Source organism: Fistularia commersonii, chromosome 31, assembly GCF_037954325.1.
Source record: "Fistularia commersonii isolate RoL2024-O1a breed Wild chromosome 31, RoL_Fcom_v1.0, whole genome shotgun sequence".
NCBI lineage: Eukaryota > Metazoa > Chordata > Actinopteri > Syngnathiformes > Fistulariidae > Fistularia > Fistularia commersonii.
This window is the reverse complement of record NC_141314.1, coordinates 11,345,373-11,368,730: the sequence shown is the minus strand read 5'-3', so window position 1 is coordinate 11,368,730 and position 23,358 is coordinate 11,345,373. Positions and strand designations below refer to the sequence as shown.

General features: G+C 54.2%; 1 protein-coding gene and 1 long non-coding RNA gene across 2 annotated transcripts in view; both read right to left on the bottom strand.

Moving 5' to 3' along the window:
• The window catches only part of efnb1 (ephrin-B1), a 54,357-nt gene extending 40,982 nt beyond the window's left edge, over positions 1–13,375 (bottom strand). The window contains exon 1 of the mRNA XM_086178664.1: positions 12,530–13,375. Coding sequence (XP_086034790.1) covers positions 12,530–12,645 — 116 coding nt within the window. The 5' untranslated portion in view covers positions 12,646–13,375. The remainder of the gene's footprint in view (positions 1–12,529) is intronic.
• A 1,066-nt stretch (positions 13,376–14,441) lies between these two features.
• On the bottom strand, positions 14,442–16,117 carry LOC147215895 (uncharacterized). Its single transcript, XR_015109211.1, has 5 exons — positions 15,762–16,117; positions 15,370–15,644; positions 15,128–15,244; positions 14,952–15,032; positions 14,442–14,571 (listed from the first exon to the last, which is right to left on the bottom strand). It is a non-coding gene; the product is annotated as an uncharacterized LOC147215895 (long non-coding RNA).
• Between the last annotated feature and the right edge of the window lie 7,241 nt (positions 16,118–23,358).

Genomic DNA, 23,358 nt, shown 5'->3' with positions numbered 1-23,358 from the left:
ACTTGACAACATGATGGCAATAGTTGCCCGCAGATAAACGAGAGTAGAGTGACGCGCAATCATCTACATTTTAGCAGCCTTGATTTAACCGTGGCGCCGGAGACGGGGATTTATTCCGGAAAAATAACAGGAATGTGTTATCAAATTGGCCATTTGACTTGCAAATCATGTGGATGTTTCTTAATGGTGATGGCGGCGGCTTTTCCACACCAGAACCAATGCAAACCTGCAATAATCTTCGTGTGTGCACGTGTGTGCGTGTGTGTGTGTGTGTGTGTGTGTGTGTGTGTGTGTGCGTGAGACATGTGAATGACAGCCTGTCAGTAAAAGAGATGTCATTATCTGGCTAATGTGCATGTGCGTATGTGTCTGTGTGTGTGTGTGCGTGTGCATGTGTGTGGAGGTCAGCGCTCTGGCACTGCGGACAGGAAGCCCTCCCTGCAGAGGCGCTGCCGGGCCGGCCGGTCCAACATTTCAGCCGGCGGCACACTGGCCGTGCCTTCATCACAAATAGCTCACTTATCTGAAAACGCCGTTTTAGCAGCCGCCCTCCTTTTAAAAACAACATACAGGGGATTTTTGCTGCTTTGTTCTCGGGACCTTGAGGGAGAGAGTCCCGGCGAACCCCTGCCCTCCCCGTCCTCAGCCTCTGACTCCTCCGTGTAACAACAATACGGGGTTTAGCCGGGTGTCCTGCGGTCGATCTGCTGGGCGGCTGATAAGAGGAGCTGATGGATGGGTTTAATCAGCGCGGCCCAGAGATCAGGACCGCCGCGCCGATCAATCAAACGCAGCGTTGTTAATAAAAGAAACAGTGTCGGGCGGTGTTTGGCCCGGCGCGGGGCACAAAATGTATTTACACATAAACGAGCGAGAAGCGGCGAGAGAGGACGAGATTCTCCTTGAGTGAACTCCGCGTTCCACGTCGACGCGTCTTTCCCGCGAGCAGCGAGGCTTCCGGGGAGATCTGAGGCCGAACCCACGCCGGAGAGGGAAGCGGGCGAGCCCGTCGAAGGCCCGACGACTGACGGCCGTGCAAGAAAGTGGCGGCCGCGTTAAAAAAAAATCGTCTTATCAGACGACGCGATCGACGCGTCTATTCTCTGTTTACAATCGCGACTCGTGATTGCAAGAGACAGCTACACGTGTCCTGCCCCGGCCGGGGCAAATGAGCCGCCCCTCCCCCGCCCCGCCCCGCCTCGCCGCTGAGGAAGATCTTATCCAGGCAGACGTGCTTAAGTTGTCAGAGGGGTTTCTAAAAACCCCGTATCGAGCAGCATATTGACTGATGCAATCGCGGAGACACACATCATTAGGCTCATTAACGTCCGACGTAAAAGGGGAGATGGCCTAACTGCTGCGGCGGGAGCCCGCGTCTCCTCCCATAACGCTTAACAAGCGCGGCGCGGGCCGTCGGTATTAAAATCAAACGTGCGCGTTGATATATAGCTTGTTTGACACGACGGCGTTCTCGTCGGAGAGTTCGCTCGGCGATAACCGGGCGGATTTTGGCCTCGTAAAGGAGCTCCATGTGTTGTTTTAGGAAGCCGTTACAAACCGGGCCGTCTCCATTACAAGGGCTATCTGATCATTATTGCCGCCATCTGTACACACACTCAAACCTTAATCCAACCACAGCTGACTCCTCATCTACTTCACACACACACCACCTTCCGCTGTGATATATGCGTGTGCACGGATCCAAACGTGACACGGCAGCTGTTCCTTCGTCACATTGCGGCTTTCGGGTCGACACGTTTCGGTCCGGCCCGCTCGGACGCCGCCGTGCCTGGAACCCCGGCGCCCGCGCAACGCAACTGCAATCTCCGCCCGCCGCCTTCAAAGGCTCATCACAGGACGCACGTCTAATGTAGGAGGAAGGCCGGTTAAAGCCTGGTCCGGGCACGCCGCTTTGAAGCGCCCGCTACCGCCTCTGCAAAGGGAGTAAAATCATTTCCCTTCCCGCCGCCGCGCCATTGTGCAAGCGGCGCGCCGGGCGGCTCCGTTCGGCGGCCGCACGCGGGGCGCCTCCGAAGATCACGCCACCCCATTCCAGAGCAGGGTCGCCGCAGGAAATGAGAATCCGCCAGACGCGCGCCGCCTCCAACAATGCATGCATTTATGCCTTCGTGTATATTTCAGACCGGAAGGCCTCCGGGATGCACGCCGGGCGGCCAGACATGGCTTCTTTGGCACGCACGAGAAATAGAAGAAAACACACCCCCCCCCAAAAAAAGGGGGAAATAAATAAATAAACTACACTAAAAATGCAGGAACAGGAGCTTAAAAGGACTCACAGAGGTTTGTCTGCAGACACCAGTCTTTATCTGCAAGTATGAGGCTGTCACGTCTCACTGCAGGAGGGGGAGCTACAAGGAATCAAAGTTTCTGCTTTGGAGGAGGACGTGGAAAAAGCAGGAGTTAAACAGAACAAACCATCACCCCGTCCCCCCCCGACCCCCGCCGTGTGCTAACTGCTAACCGCTAACTGCACCCATTGCATAGAAGTTCCACGGGTAATCAACGGATCGTTTACCCCGCCTTGTTTTCTGATCCCGATTTATTCCGCCACGACATTCCTTCATTTCACACCGGCGAGCCCCTTCTGCAGCTCATAAAGCGAGCCGGGGGCTTTTAAGAGACGCTGTTTGCTTTAGCAGACCTTCGGTGCGATTTCCAATATCGCCGAGATGAGAGGCTTCCAGGGCTGTGCACATCACGGGGGAGAATAAACACCCATCTAATGGGAAACATGTGTGTGTGAGAGGAGAGGCAGCCTTTTCTCATATGAATAGGATGAAATATAGACCTGCGTCCTGCCGTGCTGCAATCACGGCCGTAAGAACTCAGCGTGGAGGGGAAACGGCAGCCCCCCGACCGGCTCACACACACACACACACACACACACACACACACACACACACACACGGGCTGCCAATATGGCCATTCTGGAGCGGATTCATGAGGAGGCTGGAGTCTGACAGTGACATCTCCATTCACTCATGAATTCTTTTTCACATCCCTACATGCATGGACACACACACACACACACACACAGACACACACAAACACACACACAGCCAGAGGCCATGGAGGAGGAGGAGGAGCGTCGGCGGGGCATAAAAAAGCCTTTCTCCCTGCCGTGGGTCTCTGTGGGGTTTAGCATGGCATTATGGGAAGATTAGACTTTAGAGTGCTCCGCTATCTGATGTCATTGTTGGTTTTATGTTGTCTGGATGGCTCGGGGAACTCGGACCTCATGGCAGGCGCATTTCTCTCCGGAAAAAGAAAGAAGAAAAAATGCGGGCCGTGATTGATTGCAGGTTCCTATTGTATCTGTCTGCCGCCGCCGCTCCGTTGGAAGGAGAATTAGTGCGGACAAAAACTCGGGGAAAAACGCTCGGCATCTGACTCCATCAATCAAGTCAGCAATCAAAATAATTCAATTAAGAGACTCAAATCCCGCTGGCTTACGAGTCCCTGCTCCGCTAGCCCGGAGACAAACTCGATTTACCCACAATCCATACATGATAGCATTAACTCCACTTTAAGGCTCAAATCTTTTTCCATTACTTACATTTTCTAAATATCGGGGGGGGAAAATGGCCGGGCCCGCGACGCTCGCTCGGAACCGCGTAAACAAAAGCGAGGCGCGGACCGGCGGCCCGGACGACGCACATGTCGTTCGGAGGCAGAGTTACGAGAGCAGTGAAACTTTAAGAGGGTTCGGTAGACGGCGGCGGCGAGGAGGAGGAGGAGGAGGAGGAGGAGGAGGAGGAGGAGGGGCGCCGCTGAATATGTGTGTAATTGTCTCCCCCCTCGTTTCCGAGGTGTGAAAGGGAATGCGGGGCGTCCCGGGGAGAGACGATTGAAGCGTCAGTCACAGCTGCCACACAGAGCCCCGGCGAGCGGCGGGTCCCAGGACGGGGCCCGGCCGGCCACGGGGGCCACGGGGGCCACGGGGGCCACGGGGGCCCGGGGGCCGGCGGGAGTCCCACGCGGGCCCTTTCTCACAGCTCCCACCACCAGCACAAGGGGAACCGGAGTCATGCTGGGAGTTTGCTTAGAAAAGCCTGAGCCGAGGGGAATGGGTTAACACACACACACACACACACACACATGCTCACACACACACACACACACACACACACACAAACTCAAACACACCTACTTGGACTATATATCTTGCCTGTGGCCAGAGCGAGAAAAAATATGAAGTGAAAGGAAAAAGCTGATAGGCATCAAAACTCCAGGTAATTTTCTCTCTCTCACACACACACACACACACACACACACATGCAGCGCGCACACAGAGAAACAAGACATAAGTGTTCAAACTAGATTATTGTATTGAGAAATGAGTGGTTTTGCTGAATGCCTGGGGAGCCTAATAGTGCTAAAGTCCTGAGGATTATACACTGTGCCATTTCCATGCTTCCCCTAATAGTCTCCATGTCCTGCCTCTGTGCGCCGTAGATGGATTATGATGCTTTATAATTAACGTGGGGGGCGGGGGGGTTGTTACAGACCACCCATCTGCCATGCTGACACACTTACGGGGGTATCCCTGGGGAAACGGGAGCCGCTCCGCTATTCCATTACTTTATCATTCTATCATTCTATTATCTTAGGGCTCCATTCAATTACGCCGTCACTCCATTAGCGCGCTCGTAACAGTGAACAAAGAGCCGCGCCGCCATCGTCCGCGACACCTTCTCAGACGCCCGGGTCGGTCCCGACCTCCCGTCCTCCGAGAGGAAGGCCCGTCCTCCGACCGAGACTCGGATTCCACCGGAGGGGGAGGGGGGGCTCCGACTCGCCTTTGGCTGAACTGTGTTCCGCTGTCAAACCCGCGTACGCTGCCACGCATCAGAGAATGATATGTTTTATTATATTTCAATATATTACATTACATTACATTATATTAGATGACATGATATCAGGCATCCATAATACGGACGATACGGCAAGACGGTTTAATGACCGGACCATTTTTTAAATTCAAAATAGCATTTTCAAATAAATTCTAAAAATGGTTTGGAAATGTTTTATTAAACCGTATTGTATTAAATAAATGTATTGTGTTTTATATTATATTATGTTATATTATATTGTATTAAATTACTTTCATTTTTGTTTTATATATTATGTTACATTTTATTATATTGTTTTGTTTTACATAATGACATATATTGTATAATGTTATATCATTTTGTTTTACACGATATCGTATTAAATTGTATTGTATTATATTATTTTTTTCATGATTTGAAATTATATGACATAATTTCAGACGATTACATATCCTATCATTTAAGATAATATCCTAAATTATATGACCTGAAATGATTTGATTTGAAATTATATTAAATGATTCCACATAAGTTGATATCATAGCACATCATATTATTTCACATGATTCTATATTACATTATATTGCAGCCGTATTTAATTAGGTTCCTGTAACAGTTGGAGTTGGAAACCCCTCCTCCGGAGGATCGTGCGTCTCCTCGGGGGAAAAACTGCTGAATCAAAGGTTACACATAAACTTCCAGCGTCTATAAAAGCCAGGTTTTCTGTAAAAAAGGGGACAATTTTCCGGGAAATATATTTCATGGTTTTTTACGTTTTCGGCCCCGAAAAGAAGCGAAGATATCGTTCTGCGCTTTTATGCCCCCGCTTGTAGAAACTTTATAACAAATGACAGGTTAACTCCGAATTAAGGAGGTACAACATCCTCTGTGCGTCGAAACACACACACACAAACACACACACACACACACACACACACACACACAGATGCCGGAGGAGCCACGCTAGCTGCCTGGATTCCACTGACATCTCCTGACACGTCCTGGAGCTGGAGGTGGTTCCCTGCCGTCCGTCCGTCCGGGGCCTCGGCGGCGCCGAGCGCCCCGACAAAGGGTTAAGTCTGTCCGGCCCGGCCGGAGGAGGAGGAGGAGGAGGAGGAGGAAGAAGAGGAGGAGGAGGAAGAAGAAGAAGGGGAGGAGGAGGAGGAGGAGGTTACAGGTTCCCGAGTCGGAGCGGCAGGGTAATGGTTTTAGAGATGGCTGTCACACAGATCCGTTCCACTGTCCAACACCGCCGCTGATCTCCACCAATCCCGGCCCGCTCGCCTTTCAGCCGCTCAACTTTTCCCTCTGCGTCTCCCTTTCTTCTCGTCGCTCCCTCGCTCCCTCGCTCCCTCCACCTCGCACTGACACATGGAAGTAATCTGGGAGCTGAAAAGATGTGTGCTCGGGCCCAGGGCTGCGTTTCAGCGCTCTGCATTAGCTTCCTTTCCTCCCTTGTTTAATCCCCTTATTTTCTACCGCTCTTATGTAAAAGAACCAAGATGGCAGACAAAAGGCAGATTTTTTTTTTTTTCTCCCCCCTCATTCAACTTTTTTCCCCCCCAACTTCCTGTAACTCCCCGTCCCGGCGTTCTCACTGGAGTCGGCCTAAAGCGCAGACGAGGAGACAAGTATAAATCTCAAAGGGCAGATTTCCAGCACTTTGCCTGTTTGTGTGCTTGGCAGGGCCGCGGGGCCGCGGGGCCGCGGGGGCCGCGGGGCCCGAAGGCCGTGGGGCCCGAGGGCCGGCGCCAGCTGCTCGCCGGACCCCCCTCTGGCTAATGAAGCCGACTTGCTACCGGTCGCCGCGCAGCCACTTCACCGGGCCCCGGGCCCTGCCTCGGGGCCACACTGGCACGCTCCCCACTTCCTGGACGTTCCTCCGGGCCGGACGGAGAACGATGGCTCCGGGTGGAACGCTCACGCCGGAGCTCCTTTCCATGAAGTTCTCGCCGGAGCGGAGCCGCTGTTTCATAACGCCGCTAATCCGCCGGCACGCCCAGCTGGTACGGGCTCTCGGGTCCCGGCTCCTCACGTGGCCGCAGAGGAGTTGAGTGCATTTTACAAGATTGGGTTCAAACTCCCAGCAAGTCCTGGTTTCATCCGCACCCGTGAAGGTCCTGGTGGAGGCCATCAGAGATCATCTGCTCCAGGGGCCACTTCCAGTCCACAAAGCCTACACCTTCATGCCAGAAAACGGTACCACCTCTGAAGAACACACACACACACACACACAGTTGTTGCCAGACAGCGGCGTTGAAGACAGTCGGCATGGAGAAGTCAAGACGACCTCATTTTATAAGGGGGTGAAGCGGGGGATCTGAAGGACCCAAAGACCTGCCGGATGGTTCCAGAAGAACACGGTGCCGACCGACATTGTTTCTGAGGCGGCTTCGTAACAAGCGCGCATTTAGCGCGGCTCTACATATCGGTTACAGCGCGGCGGCGTTCTCACGAGCGGCTCATTGGATTCAGCTGCTGGCGCGGCGGGCGTGGGTCTCCCTGTAATACGCCCTGAAAGGAAACCAACTGCGAACTCACGTCACGGCCACCATTTGGGAGAACATCAAGAGCACCAGGCCCAGAAGAAGAAGGAAAGAAAAAAAAAAAGGTAAAAATGACTTTCAAGTGTAAGTTGTGCCTACGAGGCCGGCGCCTGAGCGCCCGAATATGAAGGAACCGACGCATAAATTACACACAGCGGCGACACCGTGGGCTCGCGGCGACGCCGCCGCCAAACCGCCAGCGCCAAAGTGGCTCCATCTGGACCCCGACCACGAGGGGAGAGGACGTCCTCCTCCGGGACCGGGTCCTTCGGAGGTGCGTGAAGGCCGGCGCAGCTGTCCTGTCGCCGAGGCCGGGGCCAGTTGCTTTGGGCGGAGGCCTCTGATTGGCCGGCCCGCGGCGGGCTCGGGCTCTAAGTCCTCGCCGGGTGTAATGAGATCTCTATCAGCGGGAAACGCCATCACAGGCCGGGGGGCCGCCGGCCCTCGGACCTCCTCCGCTCCCGAACAACGCCTTCCGGAGGGTCTCGTCTCGCAGAGGCAGCTCGGACAGTTAACCCCTTCCTGGAGGAGACACTGGCTGCCTCTGGAGCCCTCCTTCTCCTTCTCCTTCTCCTTCTCCTCCTCCTTCTCCTTCTCCTTCTCCTTCTCATTCTCTTCCTTCTCCTTCTCCTTCTCCTTCTCCTTCTCTTCCTTCTCCTTCTCCTTCCCTTCCTTCTCCTTCTCCTTCTCCCTCTCTTCCTTCTCCTTCTCCTCCTCCTCCTTCTCCTTCTCTTCCTTCTCCTCCTTCTCCTTTTCCTTCTCCTTCTCCATCTCCTCCTCCTTTTCCTCCTCCTCCTCCTTCTCCTTCTCCTTCTCCTCCTTCTCCTTCTCCTTCTCCTTCTCATCCTCCTCCTCCTCCTCCTTCTCCTGCCTCTTCTTCTTCTTCTCCTCCTCCTTTTCCTCCTCCTCCTTTTCCTTCTCCTCCTCCTCCTCCCCCTCCTCCTCCTCTTCCTCTTCCTTCTCCTCCTCCTCTTCCTTCTCCTTCTCCTCCTCCTCCTCCTCCTCCTCCTCCTCCTCCTCCTCCTTCTCCTCCCTCTCCTCCTCCTCCTTCTCCTCCTCCTCCTGCTTCTCCTCCTGCTTCTCCTCCTTCTTCTTCTTCTCCTCCTTCTCCTCCCCCTCCTCCTCCTCTTCCTCTTCCTTCTCCTCCTCTTTCTCCTTCTTCTTCTCCTCCCCCTCCTCCTCCTCTTCCTCTTCCTCTTCCTTCTCCTCCTTCTTCTTCACCTTCTTCTTCTCCTTCTCCTCCTCCTCCCTATCATATATATTCAATATATATCAGTGTCAACAAGCCATGAATGTTCTGGACCAGCGACGGCTGCAAAGCTCCTGGAGCTCCTGGAGCTGGAGTCCACAGATTGAGCGTAAACTTCTATCAACACGACACTTTACAGCGGGAACCTTTGCTCGTCTGAGGCGTCTGGTGTTTATGTAAATCACTGTATCACTGAGGCGGGCAGATACTCTCAAACATATTACAATATATGATGGAGCATGAACTGTGCTATATATTGTTTTTATTGTTTCCTTTTAACCCGTATTTTGTGTCGACGTATATTTCTGCACGGTGTCCTTGAGCGTGGAGGAAGGCACCTTAAATACAATGTGTTATTATTATTATTATAGTCTATACTGTAGTTTATATTGCAGCCTAAAATGTAGTGTATATTGTATTATATACTGCAGTATTATCATCTACAATTTGGAATATATATTTCAATATCCTGTTGTACATATTGTAACATATATATTATAGTCTGTGGTGGAAAATAGGACGTAGTAAATATGACAGTATAAATTGTAGACTTACAATAATTACAATTGTAGATTGTAAATTGTTCTATATTTTTTAGAATACACAGCGCTATATGTATTTGCTATTGTATACAGTAGTATTTATTATTTAGGACTATTATACCATCATATTTTATGAATTGAATTCCACTCTTTTTCAGCGTATGGATAAAACAAAGTGCAGCCTCGGGTAACGTTCGCTTGAATTTCATCATTTCATTTCATGTTTTACGACCTTCAGATCCTTCAGGACAGATTTCAGGCCACTTCCAGAGGACGTGCAGCTTCTGCTGCACTCTAAAGTACAACATGTACCACAACACAAACTGCATATACACTGCACTGTAAACTACATATACGGTGCAACATAAACTACACATACACCATATTATAACCCCAGTTTAAACCAGGTAAATACTACAACATAAATTATATACACACTAATCTATAAACGACACATACACAACAATATAAACTACACAAATACTACAATATAAACTACATATACACCACACTATAAATTACATATAAACAGCAGGATATACAATGTAAATACTGCAACATAAACTATACACTACACTAAAAACTACAAGTACGCTAAAATATAAACTACATATAAGCAACAGTATAAAGCACAATATATATTAAAATGTATACTTCCTGTATGAAGTGCAGCGTATACTACAGTTTATACTACTATATATAACACAAAATAGACAAGCATATCAGTATTTATACTTCCTGGATAAAGTACAGTAAATACTATAGTTTATACTACTATATATAATACAAAATAGATGAGAATATATGACAGAAGATTCTACAGTATATACTTCCCTGACCAAGTGCAATATATTCTTCAATATATATTACAGTACAACCTAAAATGTATACTACGATACATACTTCCTGGATGAAGTGCTGTATATTCTACAATAGTCTACAATCTACTGTATATTACAATATATACTACAATATAATACTGGGATAAAGTGCAGTATATACTGCAGTATTTTAGCAGAAAAACTACAGCTGATTTTAGGAGTTGTGTATGAATCTGGAGGAAAATCCAGGTCAGAGGAAGAGATGGGGGTGAAAGCAGATCACACACACACACACACACACACACACACACACACACACACACACACACACACACACACACACACACACACACACACAGAGCTTAATATATATTAACTGATCCTCACACTAAACACTGGCGGTCATTGAATGGGTCTGACGGTGAGGACCACGTCTGGCTTCTCCCTGTGAGTTCCTTCAAACCAGTGGAGACCAGATCAGACCTCCAGCCTCCGGGTCCATCCAGACCTCCTTCTGACGCCGCGTGCAGTGCCGGGACCGAGCGGCGCTATCGAAACCTGAACCCATCAGCGGACTGAGAGGCCGTGAGCCGGCTAGGAGGTCATGGAGGTCATGGAGATGAGATGATAGGAGCAGCGGTCAACTTTGGTGAACTGCTGTCCACACAAACGCCTCGTTTGTTTCGTGTGAGTTCTTTCTGCGGCTCCAGAACCGAGCCGGCGCCAAAAAATGTCTGTATACTCCTTCCAAGCCCGGGAGTTCACCATCAGTGCAGCAGACGGCTGGCCGTCCTGCAGCGCCGCGAGGAGCGTGAGGAGCATGAGGAGCATGAGGAACTCCAGGAGCTGGAGGAGCTCTGGAGAAGCCGCCTCCGGCAGCTTCAGGACGGGCACGGAGGGTAACCAACCGCACATTGCAACCTCCTCAGATTATCACCATACTGGCGTCACAGCAGCATTCCTAAGCACCGTTAGAGAGTGTGTGTGTGTGTGTGTGTGTGTGTGTGTGTGTGTGTGTGTGTGTGTAGCCGTGTCTGCCTCCAGCCAAACAATGGGACGTGAACAGTCATAACGACGTGGCGTTTTCCCGCCGTGACCCCACTCTGCTGAATGAGGAGCAAATCCGATTAGCTCTAATCAGACATCAGCCTCCACCTCCGTCTCCTGAAGAGGCTGAGAAGGTCCACACAGCTCCACACAGCTCCACCAGCCTCCACCACCACCACCAAACAAAACCATCAAGAAGGCCAGAAGCCCTCCTGCAGCACAACGATGACCTCTGGGGGGTCAGTTAAGCAAATTGTAGTTATTAGTAATGCAGACGCTGGAGATGATGGAGATCTGGCGTCCTTGAACGTGGGGCATTCCACTGTCGGGCGCTGTGATTGGGCGAGGAGCCGGGTGGAGAAATCGGGTGTTGATAACCTGATTTCCGAAGCCGGAGGTGATGTCATCGATCAATAAATGTCCGAGTGAGCCGTCGGGGGGGTACTGAGCGTGTATAACACCGTAATAACGGCGTGATGACGCTTCCTGTTCCACTGCCGCTGCAGCCGCGGAACAATAAAAACCCAGTGGGCCTTCCACTGAGCATTAAGGTCGAGCTACACACACACACACACACTCACACACACACACACACTGGATGCAGCACGCAACCAGCCTTAGTGACCTTTGACATTTCATTTGGGGGGAACGAGTGGGCTGTAGTTGCGAGCCGGCGGAGCTCCAGATGAAGGTCAGCGCCTCGAAAAACACACATTTTTGAATCCTTCTGCCCCCCCACCCAGCATCACGCAGACGTGTGAGTGAGTCAGGTCTAAGTGGGTGATAATTGTTACCAGAGTGTATTTTATTATCAGGCTCTGGACTCGCTCTGCTTGTTTTGATGGCAATAATGGGATCTTTTTTTGGGGGTGGGGGTGGGGGGGGGTGGCTTCTGGGTCTCTGCAGTGCCGGGAAACCAGCCCGGGTCCAAAACACACTCCTGTTCTGCTGTTATCTGAAACCTCCTGAAGGGCGTTCAGGGCCGCCCGGGCCCCGGGAGGCTGGAATTAGGACGTATCGATCCGACTAAGTGGGTCGGACACGGATAAGTTGGTTCCTCGGAATTCACCCCGCGGGCGGATGATTGGTGCCATTACCGGGAAGCGGTGGAGCGACTCCCGGGGAGCCGAGGGAGGCCTCGCCGCGCCTCGCCGCGCCGCGCCGCGCTCACCGTGGCGAGCCAAATATGCCGGTAATTGTTATAAACGCTTATAAATGGTTATAAACGCCTGCAAACGGTTATAATGAGGCGGGGATGATTGCGCTGGGAGCGGGGCCCCGCTGCCGGCCGGGGCCCGCGGAGGAGCGGGTCAACGGCAGGAATGGAAATTCAAAAATAAATACAATTTCCTCGCACACGAACACACCCACGCAGAGCGGCCACATTTCACCGAAACCCGCACACGACGGCAACTTTCCCCGCCGTGCACGCACACGCACGCACACGCACACACACACAGGCAGGACTTACTTGGGGTTCTGGGAGCTCCAGATGATGGTCTCCAGGGACTTGGCGGCGGGCAGCGCCGTCCGGCCGAGCAGGGTAACCATCCAGAGGTAGTACTTCCAGGCGCCGGGCCCCGCCATGCCGGGGGCCGGGGAGCCGCGGGTCGAGCGGCGAGCCGGGGAACCGGGGAGCGGGAGCGTCGGGCGGTGCGCCTGGGAGCCTTAGCGGAGGGTCGCCCGGTGGGAAGCGGTGCGTCGGTCAGTCGGGGGCATGAGAGGTCGCGGTCAGATACATGACCCCCCGCCCCGTGGAAGAAGCGCTCCGGACACCCCGCGTCCTCGCCTGAACTGTCCGCGGAACGCGCTCGCTCGGCCGGGGAAGCGGACGGCGGCGTCCCGGGTGAACTCCCCCGGTCCCCCCGCGGAGCGCTGCGGCCGCCGAGGGAGCGCCGCGCCGGCTGTCGCTGCGTGTCGTTCGGCCGTCAGTCCGCCGGGATCCGCCGCATGCCCCGGTCGGCCGTCACTCCTCCGCCCGCCCGGCGGTCCTGTGGGGGGGTTGCGGGGGCTGGATGTCCCTCCCGGCTCCGCGCTCCTGCAGCCTCGCCTCTACTCCGTCTCCGGCATGCCGCGCCGCCGGTGCGTAAATACCGTCCCCTCGTCCGCGGCGGGTCAGCGGGGCTCCGGACGCGACGTACCCCGGGAGCGGTCACACCCGAGCGGCCGCTCCGCTGCCACAGGAGCCGCTCCTCTGCGCGTCCATGCCGATGTGGGTTTTTTTTTTTTTTTCTCCTTTTGCCGTTCTCCCCTCTGCGGGCGTCCGGCGCTCCTGCGTGACCAGCAGCCTGAGTCCGACTGTAACCGGAGCCGCGCAGGGCTCCGGGGGGGCCGCGGGGGCCGGGAGGGGCCACGGGGGGGGCCGGCCCACCGAGCCGCCGCGGCCAATCACGGCGCTCCGGCCCAACTTGGAAGCAGGAAGCGAAGGCATTTATGGGGACGTGGAGGGATGGTTGGTGCGTGTGCGTGAGCGTGTGCGTGTGCCGAGAGGCGGTCGCCCCCCCACCCCCCCGATCCGCGTACACGCGCACGCGCACGCACATCGACCCAAATTAAGATGGACTTTGGAGTCGCTCGTCATCCTGAGCGCGGCGGCGATGAAGACGGTGTGTGTGTGTGTGGAGCCCTTTTTACTTTCAAATGAGCGACTTTTTCTAAGAACTACAAATATGTCGGAAAACCCAACGGCATCCCATGCCTCCCGTATGGGGGAGGACCGGTCCTGCCGACATGTTTGTAGTTCTTTTTTTTAAAGTCGCTCATCTGAAAGCGAGAAGAGCCGCGGTCGTTTGGATTCTGTTTAGAGACTCTGCTGGTGGAGAAGGCTTCCAGCAGCAGAGCTTCCAGGGTCTTCTCCCCACCACCACCACCACCACCCGGGAAGGGAACGATGATTAATGGCCTCTTTGGATCCCTTTCCAGTCCGTCCCCTGTCGGGATAATGAACTGCATGAGAACTTGGTCTCCAGTGTCCGGAGACAAAGGACGGCCGGCCGCCCGCGGTCACCGCGCCTTTCACTCATTCAGGAAGAAATGCTTGACACATAATTGATCATGTCCATGCCTGTGCCCCCTTTGTGTGTGTGCGCTGTGTTGGGGGGGGGGGGCTCATAAAACCTGGGTTATTTGTTCGAGCAATGCCGCCCCCTAACGGCCGGGATGAGACCGACACACCGCAGAAAGGAGCCAAAACCAGAGAAGAAGAACCACCTTAGAAGCACCAGGACCTTCAGGTGAGATGACCTTCATCGCCGCGGCTGCACCGAGAGCCGTCGCCGCCACGCCAGTGTGTGTGTTTGTGTCACGAGAGACGGGGTTGCATTCTCTGGGATCTTGCAAGAAACAATTAGCGTTTTCACGGTAACAGCGAACACGGGTCTCACCTGCCACACAGCCCGCGGCGCCGTCCGAAGGTGCGTCCGTCATTGGACGAGCCGATCACGCGGCCCCGGATCATCACGCCAGTGGGACGCCGCCCGTGAGCGACTTTTACGGCGGTGATCGAAGCCAAAGCTGGCAGAGGAGGAGAGACGAGGGGTTGGAGGGGCCATAATGTCCAACATCATATTGTACCGTCATCAAACCTGACACACACACACACACACACACACACACATACACACACAACTGCAGAGTGTTACACAAAGATTAAGAAGCGATGGAGAGTGAAGTTTTACAGCATCGTAAACCCGGAAGGGTCATCATGTCCAGGAGGACGATGGAGAGACCACAACCTGTCGTGATGTACGCACACGTCAGGGTTCCCTATAACACACACACACACACACACACACACACACACAAGGAAACGAGTGGTGATCTGGAGGAATGAGGTCACCGTGTTAATGTGTAGGTGAGTGTGATTAGTGCTTCCATAAATAACTCGGACATACTTTGGAACCAGAGAAGACCCAGAGACTCCCTGAGAGGACGCCTCCCTCTTCTCAGGAACATTTACCAGCAAGTTGTCAGATCTGAAAAAGACGGTGGAGAAAAGAAACGCTTTGAGAAGAGTCGAGGGAGGCCCGTCCGGCTCTCTTTGTGAGAACTTCAGCTCCACAACACCGACCTCCCGAGATCTGACACCTTCAGGAGGAGGTCCAAGCAGCCAGATCAGGAGGAGGAGCCAAATCTCTCGGGCAGGAATTCACTCGTTCATTCTGCAGTCGTCGTCGTCGTGCTGCGGCTGTGACGGGCGAGAAGAAGGGTTCCACCTGGATCCATTCTCAGGGCCACTCATGGAGACGTTCAAGCATTCACCCTCTCATTCACATCATAAAGAGACGCAGTCGTCCATTCACTTGTTCACACCTCATGCAGACGCCGCCGGTTCTCCGGTTCGGAACCCCAGGCAGATACGGGAGAACACGGGGATCCACGGAAAGGAACCCTGTGGGAATGTGAGCGGGGAGATGGTGGCGTCGCCCCGGGCCAGAACGTGAGGGTCATATCATTGGTGAACGCTTGCTCCTCTGCCGCGGAGACAATGGTGGCCGTGGTTCGTTGCTACGGCGACGGTTTGTTGGCAAAGCAGATCGGGTGATAACGGGTGATAAGTCGGACCGGCCCTCCGGTAACTCATTAGCCTGGGGGGAGAAGACAAATATCTAAAGTTGTTTTGGGAAACCGCAAATATTCGAGCGGGGTGGAGTAAATACCCGGGAGGGAATTGAAACCGACACACGGGCGGCGGTTCTTCTCACAGGAACAACAGCGATCATCACGCCGCAGAAGAAGAGGCCCGTCCCGACACGAACGCGCTTCTTAGATGGCATCTGCTCTCTGAAGACGATCCGGCTTTGTGAGGAAGTGTTCTCGCGAGCCGTCCCAGATAGCATCTTCTGCGCGCTCCGTGTCGTGCAGATGAGATGGATACCGCGGCTCCGTCACTCAGCGCTCGGCGGCGGCGGCCAAACACCGCCCGCGTCTCCCAACGGGGAGGTGGCATCAGACGTCAAAACAAACTAAAGTTTCACCTGCGGTTTGTTTTGTCAACAGTGAGCGAGATGTTGGACGGGGCGAGGAGGAGACGCGTCCGTCGACCGGTGGAAACCAAACCCTGAAAACACCCCAGAACAATAAGAAAATCAAATATTATGAAGGACCTGGATTCGCGCCTCCTCACAGCCACCAGGTCCCCGGTCGGATTCCCACCGACAGCCTTTTGCACGGAGTCTCCATGTTCTCCACGTGTCAGCCTGGGTTCCTCAGGGTTCCTCAGGGGTCCAAACACATGCTGGAGGTTCACCAGAGAGCCCACTCTGTCCAGATGGTTGAATGAGAAGGTTGAATGTCTCCACATGTGGTCCTGTGATCGGCGGGTCCAACCCGCCAATGACAGCAGGAAAAGGCCCGACCCTGCCTGCACGATGAGCCCTGCAGAGAACCAAGGAGTGAATGAATGATGGGGTCAAAACATGCTACAAGTCAAAGGAAAACTCTTTTCCCAATGCTTTGGGAAGCAGCTGCATATTTCACCGAACCTTCCAGTTCATCCCTGTCGAAATCTTTCCGGCTTCTTCAGTTTCTTCAGTGAATAAATTCTAGTCTGGTTTCCAAGTCAAGAAGATTTTGACAAGAATTCACCCGGATGACGGAGAACCTCCTCAGACATGTCAGTTCCTCTCCAGCCCTCCAGAAGGTGGGACGGCAGAAAATTCCCTGAAGTCTGAGCTTCATCCCCGAACCTTCTTCCCAAGCAGCAGACAGCAGGTGAACTTCATCCCCGAACCTTCTTCCCAAGCAGCAGACAGCAGGTGAACTTCATCCCCGAACCTTCTTCCCAAGCAGCAGACAGCAGGCCTCCGCTGGTCTGATGTTTGGCCTCGTGACATGATGGAGGAGCTTCACGAGGAGGAGGCATCTCCATATGACTGCTCTCCTCTTGGTCTTCACCTCCACCGGGCCTGACATCCAGGTAAGAGCAGACCCCCCCCCCCTCGGGCCCCCGGCCCCCCGGCACGGGGTCAAGCGGTTAACCCCGGTTATCCGGGGGGAGGACGAGCAGGACGAGGAAGATGTGACCCGGATGCTCGGGTCTGTAATAGATATCGAACGTCCATTAGCCGTCGAGACCAGCCGGCCTCAGGAAGTCACGTGCGAGAGCGCTCTCGCACGCCCGTGCACTCAGCACGCATACTTGTGGCGCGCCTCCCGCGGAGGAAACGCCCCCACGTGTAAACAGAGGGGACGCACTCCAAACAGCCGGCCGGCGGGACAGTGGGAAAGCTCAGCTAATGTAAACTGACTATTTTGGTGTAAGCGTCCCATCCTGCTCCTGAGCGGCGGCGAGGCCAAACACAACAGCTGGGGCATCCGCAGACTTACATTTCCTGTTTGCGGCGCGCTTGATTGCCATCCAGACGTCTTCCGCCCGCCCCTCCCCCCATCCCATCCCGTCCCGTCCCGTCCCGTCCCGCCGCCTCTCCTGGTTTAGAAGCTTCTCCCGACCGGAAAGTCCTGATTAGAGGCAAATAACAATCTGGACGCGTTCTCCTCGATCCACGAGCCGGCGGGAGACGGAAGCGGCTCGGTTTTCTCCTCGCTATTCTCCTCCGTCGCCATATCAGTAATTAGGTGCGATAACAAGCCGGGACAATGGATGTTTTCTCCCCCCGTCCTTGTCGACATGTAAACACGGCGGGAGACGACGAGACAACGCCATCTCACATCGCAACATTTCCTCAGACCCTTCGGAGGCCATTAGAACCTACAAAGAAGGAGACGTCTCTTCTCTAGAGCTCAACATCCGAGGGCCGGATGTCAGATGGGAGATGGACACACACACACGCACAGGGAAAACACACACACACACATGTTATCAACTCTTTGAGATTGTTTGTTGGTGTAAACTGCATTTAGCAGGCCTCTGGCCTGGAGGGTTTAGGGAAGAGCTGATCTGATGGACGGAATATGCCAACTACCGGCCTGGGGGCGGGGGTGGTGGTGGCAATGTGTGTGTGAGTGTGTGTGTGTGTGTGTGGGGTGGGGGTTGTCTGTCCATTCTAATAGAATTACAAGCCTCTGATAGATGAGTCCTTTCTCCGAGGCTACTTGTCAGTCAAACATTAGGTCACACTCAGCTCCAATACGGGTGGGAGTGTGTGTGTGTGTGTGTGTGTGTGTGTGTGTGTGTGTGTGTGCTGGGGGGGGGGGAATCAAGGCACTGAGAGGAAAATGTCTGGAAAGGTGCCCCACTCCCTGCCAAGAAAAGAGGGGGGACACAAAAGTGGGTAAAAAGGGATAAGGGGAACGAGGGAAGGGGTGAAAAAGAGAGGGTGGGAGCCGGTGAAAGAGTGAATGAGGGGTGAGAAAGAGAGATGGGGGTGTCGGTGGGGGGTTGAGGAGCGCCCAGAGTGAGAAGGGTACAAAAGGGTGCATTTGAATCCGCTCTAATTAAGGGCTGGGTGACGGACGGGACCTGCGGACGTGCCTCCTTTTCTCCTCCAGTGTGTGAGCGAGTGTGTGTGTGTGTGTGTGTGTGTGTGTGTGAGGAGGGGATGGTGTGATGATGGGCGGGGCCGGGCTCTAGTAGAGATGTCCACTGCCAGAAGCCTGAATGGGACAAAGACCTGAATAGAAACTTCAAAGCAGCCCCCCCCCCTCCACACACACACACACATGCACACACCCTCCTCCACAGTCCCTCGGCTGGTTGTGTGATGGTCAACAAGCTCCTGCTCAAGTGGTGTGTAAGTGTGTGTGTGTGTGTGTGTGTGTGAGGCTGTTTTCCAGCGTGTTATTTTCTGACATGCGTTTCTTGGCAGCCCTGCTCACGGTGTGGATTTCAAAGTGTGTCTTTCTCGCCCCTGCGTTATTTTGTCACGTGTATGTGTGTGTGTGTGTGTGTGTGTGTGTGTGTTGGCTTCCAAGCACTGACTGCAGGATGCAGATATAATTGGAGCAGAGGATCTGACTCATTGCTCGCCCCCCCTGAACCGAGAGCAGGGCTGGATGGGACGCGAGCTGAGCTGACGCGTCCAAAGAACGATTGTTGCCGAACGCCGCGCGGAGATTGGCCGTCTAATTTGATCCTGGCTGACTCGGGCCTGGGCTCGGAGCCCCTAATGATCTTCCACTTATCGCCCCCCGCCACCCCTTCCACTGGAGATACTCCTCAAAGTGCCTCCTCCAGCGGCACTAACAGCCTCCCACGGCTCCGCCGACGAATCTGTCCGGGCCCCTGAGAAAAACAGGAAGACCTCGGGTGATGGCCGGGGCATGCGGCCAGATAAGATTTGTGTGAGTGGTGTGTGTGTGTGTGTGTGTGTGTGTGTGTGTGTGCGTGGTCCGCAAAGGTATCTGCCCTTTCCGAGCCCACTTGCACCAGTCGAGAACCAGGTCAGGCTCCAAACCCCCCCGCCACCACCCCGGATCAACATGTCAGCGCCGCCGCCCGTGTCGCTGACGCGTCCTCGATGACATCATCCCTCAGAAGAACATGGCCGACCCTTTTCTCGCTTCACCGTCGCGGGCCGGATCGGCGTCTTCGTCCCCCTTCCGTTATACATTTGTGCTCTGAGACGTACTGGCGTATCTCCTCGGTTTCATATCTGCGCTTCCGTTTCGGGTAAAATGCGCTGGAAAGCCCAGAGAATCCGTGGAGACGGCCTTATCTGGAGAGACCTTATCTGGCCCTCTGATTGCGTCATGTTTTCAGCCCAGCCCGCCCGGCTATAAATAAAGCGGCCATAAAAATTCCTTGACGACTTCTTGCACAGCCCCAAACACGGGGACGCGCCCGGCCGTGCAAACACACCTTTGGCGAAAGAGGTGCGCGACACAAACCCGAGCGTGACGTGACGTGACGTGACGTGACGGGCCTGGAGTCCGAGGGCGTCCTTGTTAGCGAGCGGCCGCCTCATCAAAGCCTCCGCAATGACTCCCCATTCGCTCCGGCATAAATCTGCTCTTATCTCGACGCTCTGCAGGATCAGCGAGTATCAGCCCCGGCATCTGCTCCATCTACACACCCGGCGACTAACGGCACAACAAAGTGGCTCTGCAGGCATAAATAAAGAAGGGAAGGCGGCGCGAGGAAGGCCGAGGAACGGGCGCGTCGGCAGGTGTTCTTACTGGGTTCGCATTTTGGGTTCACGCTGGAGATGTCAATCCACCGGTCAGGATGTGTTCACTCCGACGACCTCCCTGATGATGATGATGATGATGTGGAGGAGGAGGATCAATTCTCCAGGGGACGTCAGGAGACATGGAGGGAGAGAGAGAGAGAGGAGGAGGAGGTCACCAGACCTGGCGAAGGTAAAAGGTCACGCCCTGAGATTTAGTGGTTGCGGGCAGATATGGAGCTGAGACGGCTGTGTCATATTTATTGGCGAGGTTAAGACAATCTCTGGTTCTGTTTGCCAGAAGGCCTCTGAACCCCAGAGCTTCCCGCCGCAGGATCAAGGACCGCCAACACGTTTTTTGCATTAGGGAGCCGGCGGCTCCCGGCGGCGGCGAGCCGCTTTCGGGCCGCGGGAGCGAAGACGCCCGCACCTGGGCCGTGACGGATGAACGGGTTTCCCGACAATGTCGGGAAGATGTTTATTTTCCTCGCGGCGGGACTGAAACAACATCGTTCACGGCGAGCTCTTGGCCGCGGCTGTGACCCGGACCTCCCTCCTCCGAGTCCTCCTCACGCTCCGGCCCATCCGTCCCCCGGGTCGACCGCCGCTCGGCCTCCGAGCACCGAGGGGGTAAAGAAATGCGACATAAATCAGAAATACCCGTGGCTGGGGTACAGCTCTTCGTCGTCCGCACACAGACGCCGGCGGAGACAGTTTCCGAAGTGTTTTAGAGGAAATCGCCTCTTCCCAAAGGAGAGAAAACACCAGGCGTATAAAAAAACGAAGCCTCTCGGACGCGGGCGACGAGAATCCCCGTGTCTACGTGCACGTATTGAACTCTACGCATCCGTCATCGGCTCCCGAGTCAGACCTCGCGCCCGAAATCGTCAAGGGCTTATTGAGAGAAAAGGTTGTGAGGAAATACCTCGGCTCCAGGTGCCGGGCCGGGGGTCACGGGTCGGGGGCGAGGGGTCACCCTCCGCCCCTCAGGGCTCCCTGAACTCCGACCCCCGCAAGACTGATGAATTGTGTGCTAACGAGGACCAGCTCTCCCGCACCGCGTCTGCACTCTCTCCTCTTGTCTTTGACTTTGTCTAATTCGCCCCCCCTTCCTCCTCCCCGGACGATCTGGCCGCGGAGCAGTTTTACTGACTGAACCTTTAAAGTACCTCGCCATCTGTCCTCTCCCTTTGATTTAGAATTATCATCATATCACATTCAAACGCCGCACTGTCACACACTTACATAACCTAACCCCTATCTACCAGTGCATGCAATACTTAAGAATAGATTGAATAAATTATTATTGGAGGAGGTGTTAAATCTTGGCCGCCGGCAGAGGTGCTCTCTTTCTAATGAGCCTCCCCTTCCACACCGCTGGCCGCCGTCTTCGTCGGAGGGAAGCGGGGGAGAGAAAGAGAAAAAAAAAAAAAAAAGGCCAATCACGGCCACGCGTTTTAGAGCAACGTGAGACGGCGGCGCTGGAAGTTTGAGCGTGCACTCGTCCACACCCTGGTCATTTGCACGCTTCTATCACAGAGCCAATTAAAGAGATGAGCCTTATTAGCGGAGGTGTCCTGCCTCTCGTTAATCACCGGGGTTTCCTGGCAGGGCCGCCGACGCGCCCGGCGCTCCGTCATCTTTACGAGGCCTGTCTCATCACTCCTTATAAGACACTCATCCAAACTTTAGCGAGACTCATGATTTAGCCGAGTAGCTTGGCCCAGAAACGCACTCAGTCATCCGCGGTTCACCTTTGAACGAGCTTCAAGGGAATTCAAAATGGAAGCGCGGAAGGGAAAAAAAAAAAAAAGAAAAAAGAAAAAACCCCGGGCTGACTGTGGCACATTGCTGCCTCGCGATGTTTTCAAAGCCTCCTCCGACCCCCCCCCCTAATTACAAAACCATAATGGCGTTTCCTCTTTCTGCCGCCGAAACCGTTATAATCCCCGCGCTGAAAAACGGGCCCCGTCGGGACGAGTGAAAGTGGCTCGGGAACAATGAGGCGGAGGAAGGTGTAGAGAATCGGATTCCAGGGTAAATATCATCCGACTCCCGGCTGAAAACCCCGTGTTGTTTTCTCGCTTTGCCGGCGCTGAATGCCCTGCCAGGACCTCTGGACCACCTGCGGCTTCGGCCGATGACAGATTCCTTCCACACACTGGACCATCGTAAGCCTTCGGTGCCAAAGAGAGACTAATCCTTCTGCTTCTGTCCCGCTAGCACAATAGCCTTGTCACTCGCGCGCTCATTCAGCACACCTTTCGCCGCTCGGTCCGAGTCAATGCTGAGCAAACTGACAGAAGGCAGACAGTAAGTTCCCACGCCGCTCTATTCATAGCCGGGACTGGAATCTATGACCTGTTCTGGCCTGTCTCATGAAACCCGCTCCTCGCAATTAAAGGGCATTGATCCCGTTCTTGTTTCACATTCACCTTGACGTCTCTGTTACGGCCCGGTCCGGGGGGGGGGGGGCGGCTTCTTTCCCACCGGATATCTCTGCGGCTGCACGGCCCGCGGTGGCGCTGAAGTGCTTTGGAAATGTCAAGGAGAGCGTGCACGCCGGCGCTTTGAAAGGGGGGGGGGGGGATGAGCCTGGAGTTCCTAAATTCAGCCTGGAATTTGGTCTCCATGCGTGCGTGTGTTCTAATCTGAAGCAGGTTCTGGTAAATTATTTTCCGGGGTCAGGCTTCTTTCCTCTGCCCTTAGAAGCCGGAGATTACAAGCAAGCGTTCTCATTAATGATTCATCCGCAGAATTAAAATCATCGGGGGTTAGTCCCACACACTCCGGTCCCGCGGCCCGTCCGCCCATGATCTATGAGGGAACGGCTGCGTCGAAACGCGGCGCAAACACATGCATTTTAATGAAACGACAAGTTTCCGTGGCACACCCTCGTCTCATGTGTGTGTGAATCATGGTTCCCGGTCCTCCTTGACCCTCTTGAGGCCTTAACGTCAGCTTAACTGATAGGGCTGCGGGGGCCTTTAGGTTATCAGGGGTAAACAGAGGCCCTTTAGATACCGTGATTTAAGTCCAGCGCGGCCGACCTCAGAAACTCGACGGTTTTGGGTTCAGGCCGAGCAGATGTGTTGTCATGGAGGCGATTCATAGAAACGGGATTTTGGAAGGAAATTTGTTTTGACTCAGGAGACCGGCTTTCAGAGACAGCCAGACAAACCTGTTCCTCGCAGCGTGAAAGAGGCCGACGGCTAGCGGTGCGAACGGGGTTGAC